At 45.7% G+C, this 12,634-nt stretch overlaps 1 protein-coding gene across 7 annotated transcripts in view; it reads left to right on the forward strand.

The window, feature by feature from the left end:
* Positions 1-9,613, forward strand: part of NUP214 (nucleoporin 214) — an 81,449-nt gene extending 71,836 nt beyond the window's left edge. For 6 of the 7 annotated variants that reach the window (XM_079962518.1, XM_079962522.1, XM_079962520.1 and 3 more), the window contains 4 exons: positions 4,744-4,915; positions 5,822-5,964; positions 7,172-7,196; positions 9,415-9,613. In XM_079962518.1, coding sequence (XP_079818644.1) covers positions 4,744-4,915; positions 5,822-5,964; positions 7,172-7,196; positions 9,415-9,448 — 374 coding nt within the window. In that variant the 3' untranslated portion in view covers positions 9,449-9,613. Of the gene's footprint in view, positions 1-4,743; positions 4,916-5,821; positions 5,965-7,171; positions 7,231-9,414 lie in introns of all 7 variants that reach the window. The other variant, XM_079962521.1, reaches the window with a different exon arrangement.
* Positions 9,614-12,634: the final 3,021 nt, after the last annotated feature.

Genomic DNA, 12,634 nt, shown 5'->3' on the forward strand with positions numbered 1-12,634 from the left:
AGGTCAGGTGCTGGTTCCCTGTGCCACTGGTACTGGTGGATGGCAGAAAGGAAATGACCACAGCTCAGTGGCTGAGCACCTGCTTTGCATGCCGCAGGTCCCCTCACGGTAGAACATGATATATAGTGCTATCGGAGGCAGCTTGTCTCTGAATACTTGTTGCTGAGAATTGCAAGAGGGGAGAGGAGGGAAGCTTCTCACTGGGGCATCTGGTTGGCCACAGTGAGAACAGGATATTGGGCCAGCTAGACTTATGGCCTGGTGCAGCAACCAGGCTCTTCTTAATGTTCTTAACTTGCAATACATGCATTGGTTCCCACGAAACTTGGAGGACACGGGTAAAACCCAATGACTCATGGACAAAAGTGTCACTGGATCTCTAATCTCTGCTAAATAATTCAGCTGCTCTCTCTTTCCCCCCGCAGACAGTTGTGTTTACAACCGGGTAGTATCTGTTACATTGGTCGGGACTGGAATTTCACCCACGGTATTAAAATGCACCTCCAGTCAAAAACAGCAAGGAGCTATATTGGTAGTCATTTCTTGTAGCAGACAGGCAGCCTGTTAATAAGATGGAAGTGTGTGTTGAAAAGTGTACATGTAAAACAGTAAAAACCGTGAGCTGCATGGAAGACTGGGGGAGGGGAGTTAATTCCATGTCAGGGATTATTGGCAAACGGACAGAAAATAGGAGTAGCCGGTATCATGATTCCTCTATGTACGTCTGCAGGGCAGCCTCAGTTGAAATGCAGGTGATGCTTGTGTGTTCCAGTAAACCGTGGTTTAGCAGGAAGTGAGCCCTGCCCAGCCTGGTTGCTCTCACTTGGCTCCTCCCTCTGGTGCAAGCAGGAGAAGCATACCGAGAGGGCACAGTTAAGCTTGGCTTCCTATGACAAACCTGTGTGGTTTGTTTTTCCCTGGCAAGTCAGAATCACAAGCCACAGCCTTCAACCATGGTTCTTCGTTTGCTTTCAAATCCTACCTTGTTTGGGAAAAGAGAACCCCAGCCTCAGCTTTGGATGTTACAGGAAGCCAGACTTAGTTGTGGCTTCCTGACTTGTTTCTCATGTCTCATGCGAAGGTAAGAGCAAAGTGAGGAGTGATCAGACAACTCTGTAGAAGCATGCCTCTTGTTCCCAATAAGGCAACAACTTGTTCTGACTTGTCATGCATCACCTGTGAACAGAGCCAGTGTGCAGATGTGGGTTTTTTAGGTCAAAAAAGAGAAGGTCAGCCAGAATGATCATAAGTGGCACCTTTCCTAAGAGGCAGCTTAGGGGTTGGGTGTTGCTTTCTTTTCATTGAATCCCCCCGCCAGCTTCTATCCCAAGGATGGGGAACCTGTGGCCCTCCAGATGTCATTGGACTCCAGCTTCCATCAGCCAGCAGGGCACAGTGGTCAGGAATGATGGGAGTTGTTGTCCAGCCATGTCTGAAGGGCCACTGGTTTCTCACCACTGTTCCATCATACCTACACTTGATGCATAGGTACAATAGAGGCATATCAAATTATTCATGGTGTGGAGGAGGGGGATATAGGATTCCCCACTTCCTTTTTCTGTAATACTCAAACTCAAGTTGTTAGACGGTAGATTCAGGACAGACTAAAGAAATCAATTCTTTTGACAATGCAGAATTTAATGTGTGGAATTTTCTGCCACGAGCTGTCTTGGTGGTCTTTAATGGGCAGTGGAAAAATTCATGAAGGAGGGCAAAGTTTGTCCACAGTTGTTAGCATGCTAGGGGGCAGACAATGGAGGAGTGGGCTTTGGTTTTCCCATCCTACTTATGGGCCTCCAGGATGCATTTGGCAGCCCACTGTGTGGGAAAACGGAGTTTTGGACTGGATTGGCATGAGGTATGGACACTTTCTAAGCCCAAGGGCTGCATGCCGGTGCTGGAGAGGTCCAGAGACAATAGTGGGTGGAGCAATGATTATCAATTGTCCCTTTATAGGGACATTTGTCCCTGTAGGCTGGTTTCTTCTCACATCCACTTGCTGTTCTCCATCCAGGCAAGCAAAAGGCATTGTCAGAGTTCAAGGGCACATTTTGGCCAAGGAAGGTGCAAAGTGGGGTTGTGTGTGTTGTCTGTGGAGAGTCCCAAGGACTAGGCAGGGGAGCCCTTGGAGGGGCTACATTTGTCCCCCAGGCCTGATGTTATCCACCCCTGTGATGATGGGCCTTTGGTCTGACCCAACAGGGCTGCTTTCTTTGGCTTTCCTCCTTTACTTTAGAATATGATTATTTTATGCTGCTTTTCAGGACCAAGGCCGTTTCGAAGGGGGTTGCAGATAAATAAGTAAAAATTGTAACACAAAACACAATTAAATAACAGCATTGCAGCTCTGGTCTTCAAAACCACACAGAGTTGGAAATTTCCAAAAGCTAAAAAAAGAGCAGCATAAACACACAAAAACGGCACACATCCCCACCAACTGTCAAGTCAGCCTGTGTCATCAGATGCCATCATGCTGACAATAGCGGAGGGTATTCTAACGCCCCACCAGCTTCCTAACCAAATGTGAATTGGAAAAGGTGTGTCTAAAGAAAATTGGGGTGGAAACAAATGTCTCTCCCAGAGAAGGAAGTTACATAGGCGAAGAGGCCACCACCAGAAAGGCTCCATCACACATTCCTTACCACTAGCCAGATTTGTACCTGCTGTCATGTTGGTGAGCTGAAGGCAAACAAATTGGTTCAGTTCTTGGCTCAGTGTCACACACTTCCCGGGTGAGCCGTGAGTTTGTTTTTACAGGAGAGGCTCAAAAGATGGTGTGTGCGATGATGTCACTCCCAATGTGAATCGTGCCCTGGCGCCCAAGAGCTTTTTTGCACTCCTAGGAAAGGGCCGAGATGTTACTGGCTGTATGAGAGATGCTGCAAGCAGACTTTCAAGCAGACCTTAAATACTTTTTATTTCCCATACACCTGGTGTCTCCTTCCTTTTTTATGTACGTTTCTTTGTGAGAGCATGGCCCTGAAAAGCAACTCAGAAAATAATCTTTTTTTGGGGGGGGGGAATAAAGACCCGCTCCCTCAGCTGTCACCAGTCATTCCCATTAGGCTGCCTCAGTAGGAGAGATGGGAAGCAGGGCTCATCCCATCAGCTCTGCCAGAATACCAGCTCCATCAAGCCAGCCGGTCCTTATAAGAATGGCTGTTTAAGAACTGGTACCCAGATTTGCTTTTTTCCTCTTCCCTTCTTGTCCCATTTCCTCGTTTGTCATGTGTTTCTTTTTTTTTAAAGCTTGTAAGCCAGCCTTGTTTTCAGTTGATTTCACAGATACAGGCTGCTGCAGGAGCCTTTTTCAGGGGCTGGAATGGAAGAGTAATGTGCAAACACTGATAGATAAATAAATAAATAAAGCTTGGCATCAGTTAAAATGAAAGTGGGGCGACAGGAAATGGCATCATAGACTTGGGAATGTCTTGCTTTCATCCTGGTCTGCTTGTGTCAGGTCAGGGGTGTGTGGATAGCTTGCCTCTAGGGTGCAACACACCGCTATGCTGAAATGGTTGCAGTTTTGCTGGCGACATCAGAAAACAGCTACCTTAGCAACTGCTATAGCTTCCCCCCTCCCTTTCCCCATCTTTTACTGAGAGCTGCTGCTGCTGGCGGCAGCAGCAACTGCTGCTTTTTCATGCAGGCGCTCTAGAGCGGGCGTTCTTGGCCTGTTTTTCTTTTAATTCATGTCCAAGGTTTTTCTTCTTAAGGACATGCCTGCAGAATCTAGCCACCCCTTTTGCAGTAAGTGCTGTACAGAGGTTGAAGAAGGCAGCTCTTAATGACAAACTCCCCCATCCCCAAACCCCCCTTCTCTCTCTGTCTCTCTCTCTCTTTTTGGTGCATTCTTGGGGGGGGGGGTGGAGAGTTGGGGGTGATGGTTTCCGATTTGCAGTTCTCAGGGACATCCGGACTCTCTCGAATGAAGGCCAGCAGGAGATCGAGGTTCCCCTTAGATGGGAAGTTGGGGGGAATGCAGTGCTGTAAATCCGATAGAGCACTTCTCCTTTGCAGACATAGACTGCAACTCTAAAAGAAAAAGAGGAAAACGCTAGCTAAGGCCTTCCTCTGCCTAAAGCTGTTCCTTTCTGCTTCCCCACCCCCACCCCATTCCCACTTTTGCCTCTTGAATTAAGCAATGCTTCTTTCACTCACTCACTCACACACACACACACACACACACACACACACACAGAGAGAGAGAGAGAGAGAGAGAGAGAGAGAGAGAGAGAGAGAGAGTCTCTTACAGAGAGAGTTCAAAATCGTGAGTTCTGACATCCCAAAAGGTGTTGAGCCTGATCTACGTTCTTTGCTTTGCCCAAGAGGCCAAAACCAGAGAGGACTCATCAGACTATTCCCCCCCCCCCCCAATTCCCTTTTTTTTAGTTGCACCTTAAAAAAGGAGGGCAGAGGGTATTTTGTAATATTTACTGACTTCATGTTTTCTAGGATGAAATGGGGGCTTTTGAAAGTGTGTCAGGGTCCCATTGCTTCTGCAGCACAAATAAAGCCCCTCTCCCCCGCAAGTTCAGGTCTGTGGGGCTTCTGCACTGGGAAATGACCTAACTCTGATTTCTTCTTTCTTTGCTCTTCTTGCCTTGCCTTTCTCTCTCTTTCTCTTTCTCTCTCTCTCTCTCTGTTATTTTGACTTTTTATTTATTCTTTTGCTTGTATATGTCCCTTTCCCTTTTCTTTTCTTTTCTTTTCTTTTCTTTGTTTGCCTCTGTGTTTGCTCAGGTGGCTTTGGAGCTGCTCCTGTGTTCGGCAGCCCTCCCACTTTTGGGGGCTCCCCCGGGTTCGGAGGGGTGCCAGCATTCGGTTCAGCCCCAGCCTTTGCAAGCCCTCTGGGCTCGACGGGAGGCAAAGTCTTCGGAGAGGGGACGGCGGCCGCCAACGCTGGAGGATTTGGGTAAGCCACAACAACAAAAGCAACAAAACAACAGGGTCTTGGGAGGGGGGGTTGCAGTGATATCCAGGTGCCCCATTTTTCTTTCTTCGTTTGAATAAATATTCTGCAAGCCACCCTTCATTTCACTACATTTCATTATATTGTTCTTTAATCAGATTTCTTACTTACCCTTTGTCAGAAGGTCCTGGGGCAGGTAACAGCAATGAATTATACAATTTCCCCCAAACCCCACCCACCTGTGCAAGGGACAGCTGCCATTGTGCAGTCAGGAACCTTAAAGCCAGGGAAGCTTGCTTTCATTGCAAATCACCAAACTGGTTAGGATTGGCCGCACTACAGAGTTCCCCATGGAGAACTGTGATAGCAAAGTGAGCTGGGATTTGAAGTCAAGCAGTGCCTATCAGCTTACTTCAAGCTCCATGGGGCTGCTGCCGCCAACTGATCTTTGGGGATTGCAAAGAGCCAAACCCAGGGAGCCCCTGCTTAGTGCATTGAAACCTTGACCATCAGCTGATCAGTGGTACTACAACACACTTTGCTATTCTCTTTACCAGCCTTGTACAGTGCTTTGAAGTCCTCATTGTGGGGACTTCAAAGCACCCCATTGCCTGATGTCATTGCGATGTCAGTTGATTGGCAGGTGGGTGACTCTGTTAATAAAAGGAGGGCAGATACACCTCACCAAGGAGGGCATTCCACCAATGGGGAGCCACCATTGAGAAGACCCTGTCCAGGAAGAACACCAATCCAGGCAGCAGTACCAACATGGCCTCCCTTGCCATTTACAGCACCCAAGTTGGCTGATTGTGGATTTCTGCCTTCATCTAGCTCCTTTTGCTTCACTTATCTTTTTTAAAAGCCACACTCTCTTTAACCCACTGCTTGCTCCTGCTCTATGTTCCACAGGTTTGGCGGCACAGCCAACACAGTGTCATTTGGAACGCTAGCAAGCCAGAACACCCCTACCTTTGGATCTCTCTCTCAGCAGCCCACGGGTTTTGGCACACAAGGCACTGGCTTCTCCGGTTTCGGGTCAAGTGGAGGAGGAGGTATGAGCTGTTCTTGACCCTAAATAGAAGGGAGCTTGGAGAAGTGGGAGCGTGGGGAGCTTCAGCACTTGGTCAGTCATAAACTGTTAGAGGCTGGATTTCACATGAAAACCAAGCTTAATCATATCTTAAGGGGAGCAGGGGTTGCTTTTTAATTTTTTATTGCATTTATGCCCCACCTTTCTCTCCAAGTTGCTCAGGGTGGTGTACATGGTTTCTCTCCCTTATTCAACCACTCACAACAACCCTGTGAGGTAGGTTAGGCTGAGAGGCAATGACTGGCTCAAGGTCACACCCAGTGAACTTTGTGGCCGAGCAGGGATTTAAACCCTAGTCCAACACTTTTAACTGGCTACACCACACTGGCTCTCTGTTGGAGAGACTGAGGGACATAACTGTATCCAGCATACTTCCTTTCATTCCCCTTTGGGGGTGGGAAAATAGAAATAAATGTATATTTTAAACCACACTTTTAAAACCTTTATGTAAGGTTTAGAGCATTTTTAACCACCTAGAGACAATTGCAGTAAAGCAGTACATAAATTGTTTAAATATTTTTAGCAATTTACAAAACACACCAAAGCTGATGTTAAGCCCCCAAACCCAGAAACCTTCCGCCGCCATTCATTTCTCGGGCTTATTGCTCTCTGCACCTTCTGAGTAGGAGTCTGCAAAGTCTGCTCATGAACATGTGCAGAGTTTCCATCCCCTTGTCCTTGCCGTCCACCTGGTTCTTAGATGTTTTGAGGATTTTTTTCTCAGAACAGGGGAAATGGAAGTCCTCCTTCACACAGCCCCTAATTAAAATTTGCTCTCACAAGAAGTAGTTACAGCCACTAACTTGGGCGGCTCTAAAAGAAGGCTAGACAAATTCAAGGAGGAATTAGGCTGTGTTCTACCTCTCCTGTCAGAGGGAAGGTGTCCCCAGTTGCTGGGAATCAGAGAAGCTGCTAACAGTTGACAGTACTGTGCTAGATGGACCCAGTGGTCTGACTTTTTAGAAGGCAGCTTCCTCTGTGTATGAATTAAAAGAAGAGCTTTGGTTGCGGGTTAGAGTTAAACACTAGACTGGAGAACTGGAGTGATTGGATACTGGTTAGGGGGCAGAGAGAAACTGTGCTGATGGAATCCTGACACCTATCCTTAATGTGTGTTTTGTAATATAACCCATCCAATAACCCCTTTAACATTGCTCCCCCCCCCACAGGCTTTGGCTTTGGATCGTCTAATGCGTAAGTCTCTCTCGTGCTGCCTTCCACGTTGTCGGTAGGTTTTTTCGGTTTATTTTGTGCCAGAAAGAGAGCTTCTTTTGAGGTGAAATATATTATTAAATATGGTAATCCCTTCTTGAATTTTGAATCAGCAAGAGATGATTGTGGGCTTTGTTCCCTCTCTTGTAATAACATTAATGAGAAGCTTAAGATCTAGAAGGCAGTGTTTCTCCCGGGGACCTGATCCTCCCTTAGAAATAGGCAGCTCATTTCTTCTATTCTTCACCCCGCACTTTTTTCCTTTGTAAATGTAGGACTTTAACCAACTATTTTTGGAATGCTCCGCAAAGTGGGAACTCAGTAAATGCTCTTTGGAATGCAGAGAAATCCTGAGTAAACTGAGGCAGCAGTGTGCCCACCATTGGAAATGTTCCTGAGAGCCACAAGCACTGTGTGCCAAAGCAAGCTTTGCCATCGTGGTAGAGCACCCATCAGTCTTGGCCTGCAGAGGCACTGTGAGACTCCCATCTCCCCATCAGCCCCAGGCAGTAGTCTAAAATATATGGAGCATCACAGGTGGTCAAAAGCTGTGCCTTTTGTTATTCTTGTTATTAGTATTATTTATTAACACAATTTTCATAATACAGCCTCCCCCTCATCTCTCAGCAGAGAGAAGGGGTGTCTATAAAGTACAATAAAACAAACAGACAGACAGACAAACCGAAAACACTAATCTATCAGCGCTATCAAAAATCAAGCCCAGAATGTTCAAAGAAAGTTTTGTATGCTGCTGGGAGATGTCAGTGCTTATGGGACTGGCCAGTGGTGCAGCCTGGCAATGATTGGCTGAGCTGCCTTTTAATTTCAGAGGTAGGAAGAGCGGAAAGAAGAATCTTGCCTGCCATTAGCTCTCAGCTGCTCAGGTCCATGAGCTTCTAAGGCCAGTCTGGTTAGGGCTGATGGGAGATGGAGTCTTACAAGAGATCTGGCGAGCCACAGGTTTCCCCATGGAACAAGCAGGAGGAGGCCTCAGATTTGGGGGAGATGATCTTTTGAAAAGAGTGTTGGAAAAGGGGAAGGGTCAAAAGGAGAAGGCCTGGAGAGGCAGCCTGAGAGGGTAAGAAAGAAACTGGTGCAAGAAACACAAAGCGAGGCCAAATATCCAGACACCAGGAGCTACAGAGAGGAATCATTTCTCTTTCTTTCTTTCTTTCTTTCTTTCTTTCTTAAAAGCATTTGTACCTGATCTTCTGCCAGAAAGTCTCCTAGAGTAACTTACATACAAGCAGTTAAAACAAAGCAGTCCCTGAGACATAAATATTATTTATTGGTTGGGTTGGGTTAGGTTGGATTGGGGGAAGGCCTCTGGACTTTGCCTCACGTGCAAGGCTTGTAGAAGTACCCAAAACAGGGCAAGGTGCCACAAAGCAAGCTAAAAATAAGCTGTGCCTTTCACCCAGGCAGATTGGCAATCTCAACACTTTTTTTGGGGGGGGGGATCTTGGGGAGATGTCCTCCTCCTTGGCTCATGGGGAGCAGTGAGGGGAATGTGGAGCAGTGGGCACACTTGTTCTCCAGTCCTCACTGTTTGGCTATTTTTAAACCTAATAAATGCTTGTGCTTTGAAGACTCACTTGGGATGGAGTATGAGAATTGGTAACACTGGGCTGTGACAAAGAGATATTTGGGTTTTTCTTCCCTTTTTAAAAAATAAGCAGCTCAAGAAGTCTGTTCCCTTTTTGGGAAAAGGGGGTCCAAGACCATTCAACTAGCCTGGACCAGTCGGAGGTCTCCTTAGAGCCTCAAACTCTCCAGGATTCTTGGATTCAGGCAAGGGTGGAGAACCAGGAGCCAAATCTGACCCTCCAGGCCCCTCTCGCTCGCCCTTGGAAGTTCACAACCCTTGCCAGTCCTTAAATTTTTGCATGGATGAAGGATAGAGATGCATGTGTTTGTGTAGAAACTAGCATATTGTGCAAGGGAAAAATTAACATGAATAGCCCCACCCATGTTTACTGTGGCCACACCCACCAGTGCCATGTGGCCCTCAAGGTTGCCCAGGTGGGGATGCAGCCCTGAGGCTTAGAAGGGTTCTCATTCTTGACCTTAGGCTTCTGTCCTTGAAAGGGTCTAGCAATGGCTGGTATGCAAATAGGATATTCAGAGTTAAGCCTCTTTGGCATTGGCAGAGAGAGGGGTCTCTTGTTCTCACCCTTGTTTTCTCTTTTTCCTCTTTCAGATCCACCTCTGGGTTTAGCAGCTGGAGAAGCTGAAAGGATGCCTGCTCATGTTGTGCTTTTATTGGGTGGTCAGGAGTGAAGTGAGGAGATAAACATATTGCAATTAAATGTCAGGATTTTAATGTTTAAATTAGTTTTTATTAACGACTTTAAGTGTTACAAAGCAAATAAATAAAGGAAAATAATCTTGTGTATCCATTTTCGATTCATAGTCTTTTTCACAGTTTGATTACATTCAGTATGAGACATTATTGTCATAGACATCATGTGACTGGGGGGAAGAAAAGGGAGGGAGATGGGGGGGGTAATATTATTTCATTCTATTGCATCATGTTAGTGTAGAGTTTGTGTCAGCACCACGTGGGTAGGTCCTTTATTTGTATATTTTTTATTTGTATTGGCATTGCAAGAAATTAGGGTGTCCAGAGCTTGATTGGTTGTGTTCAGTTGGTTGCAGTGCAGTTTGTTTGTATGTGTTGGGAGAGGGGAGTGTTGTTGGGTCAGATTAGCCATATTGATTCATATGCTGTTGGGGGGATAAGTCATTTTCTTGTTGTGCTGTATATGTGATAAAGAGGAGCCATACCTCCGTTGCTTGTCCCTGTGCTAGTTTAAGTTTGTTGGTTAGCTTTTCTAATAGGGTAGCTTCCCATACATTTTGGTACCAGTGGTCTATGTTCACTCCTAATAGGTCCTTCCAGTGTCTAGTTGCGATATTTCTGACTGCTGAGAATAAGTGACTTAGAGTTTCTTGTCATATCCATGTGTGTTGTTGTCCTGGAAGATATTTAATAGGGCTAGTTCTGGAGTTGCTTCTATTACCTGTTTTGTTATTGTGGTTATTTCCTGCTGCACTGATAGCCAAAAGGAATGAACTTTGGGGCATTCCCACCAAATGTGGAGGTACTTGCCTATGGAGGTGTAGCCTCTCCAGCATTTAGATGAGGTCCCTGGGTGTATCAGTGCCAACTTCTGTGGTATTAAGTACCATTTATAGATAAGTTTCAGGGTAAGTTCTCTTCTTTTGACTGAAATGGATTTTAATGGTGGTTTAGACCACATTTTTTACTGTTGGGCGGGGTTTATTTTGTGTCCTATGTCATGCTCCCATTGGTTTTTAATCATGGTGAAGGGGTCTGTAGTGTCTTGGAGTAGTATTTATATATTGTAGATACCACCCCCTTCCTGTGTCCTTCCAGTGTTAGGAGGAGATTTTCAAAATTAGCCAATAGCCTAATGGCTGCTGCTTTTGCTGCTGGATTGTTTAAGAAGGCTTGTGGTTGGTGATGGGTCAGTCGGGATACTGGAGTGTCCCCTAACTTGTATTCCCTGTATTGATAGGGTATTGTCATTTTTATAAAAGTCAGTTTGGCGATATAGGCCTTTAGCTTGCCAGGTCTTTATTTGGATGTTTTGGGATGCATGGTGGAATTTGTGGGTGATGGGCCAGGGGTATTAGTGGGGGTGGGGTCAGGGCCAATTTTCCTACTTTTCCCTTCCATTATTTAAACATGGACTGTGTGCATCTGTTTAGTGTTGTAGGAATTTCCTTAGTAAAAAGTAAAAGTGAAATTAAAATTGTGTGAATGAGAACAAGACCACAGGAGTTCAATTAAAAAATAATAATAAATAATTTATCAAAAAATAAGAAGTCAAGTCAAGCTGAAAACTTCAAAGTTAGAGAACAGTAACAATAATAAAAAAGAATAAAAAGAATAAATAACTCGGAACAAGAAAAAAGCTGAAGAGAAAAACTAAACTAAAAATATAGTGGAGGTATAAAAATAAGATTAAATGTAATAAGAGAAGGGAAAATGGTGCTTAAGGATCAAAATATTGAGGTGAAGTTGATGAGAATGGTAAATCTTGGCCCTGCAGGCAGCTTGCAGTGAAAGGGGAGAGGGGGTGGCTAAATGTATGTGATTTTCTTTTATTTTAGTGGGGGGTTTTATTGGGGAGGGGGGGTGGAATAGTCAGCTGGTGAGCGGCTTTTCCTGGCCTGCAGTTCCAGCCCCCTCAGAGTGTCTTTCCCAACTTCCCTGGCTCTGCTGGTGGTGTAAAGGGAGCAGAAAACAAAAACAAAAATACAATTTTTCAAGAAGAGAAAAATTGTTTATATATTTGATATGTGTGTGTGTATCTGTAGCCCACCCCGCAGCTGAGGGGAGCCAGATTGTGGGGGTGGTGGTTTTGTGTTCTTTCTAGTGTACCCTCCACATGGCCGGCAGAGGCTCCCCTTTAGTGGCAAAAATGGACAAATTTGTGGGTGGGGTGGCCTAAAGTGCACTGGGAGTCCTGCCGGACTTGGGGGCCGAGGTGCGGACAGCATCTTCTGGGAGAAGCCCTCCATGAGATGCGGTTGGTCAGCCTTCACTCCTGGGCACTGCCATCTTCCCTTCCTTCGTGTCTGCCCCACTGCAGGACAGGGGCAAGCCCTGTGGCATGGCTCTCCGGGGTTTCTGAGTCCCGCTGGGTCAGTCTCGGGATTGAGATTCCCTGGGAAGATTTGTTTCTCCCCTAGCAGCTTGCCGAGCCTATGGCGGTCACTGTCTTGCCTCACCAACTTGTGATTCCCAGCCACTGATACTCAGAGGCATATTGCTTCCCAACAGTAGAGGCAGAATATAGCAGAAATGGCCCCTGTTCCTGGGTTTTTCCAAAATCATGGAGACCAGGACTCATTTTCTCTTTAAAATAATTGTGCACAATTCATTGGGAACAGTAGTTTCCACAAAATCTGTGCATGTGCTCCCAGGCTTCCTTTTGTAGCGTCATGGAAGCTCTTCTCTGCATTCTTTCCTCTTCTAGAAATAGCATTAATTACAGGAATTGCAACTTGTGAATTAACATAAATAGTTCTTGAGCGGTGTCTGGTTTTATTGCCTCATTCTCACCATGCTATATTTAAGGAGGCTGCTATTCTCTATTGGTGTCCCCCCCCCCCTTTTAGCTTTATTGTGGTAGTAGCTGATCTTTCTATGTTTGTTATGCACACCTGTCACCCAGCATCAGCGCCTTATCTTGGTATCTACTAGTGAAGTCATGGCCAGTTGTTGGATAATCAGCTAAGAAAATCTGTGGTCACAGAAAGAAAAGGGAAGTACTGAATGAAACTTGTTTGCTTTGCAATAAAAATAGCAGTTTTTGCACACACGAATACACACTCACACTCCATTAGGGGAAACCAAAAAAAGAGGGGGATGGGACTTAAGTAAATAC

The sequence above is a fragment of the Podarcis cretensis genome (genome assembly GCF_951804945.1).
Source record: "Podarcis cretensis genome assembly, chromosome: Z".
In the NCBI taxonomy this organism is placed as follows: domain Eukaryota; kingdom Metazoa; phylum Chordata; class Lepidosauria; order Squamata; family Lacertidae; genus Podarcis; species Podarcis cretensis.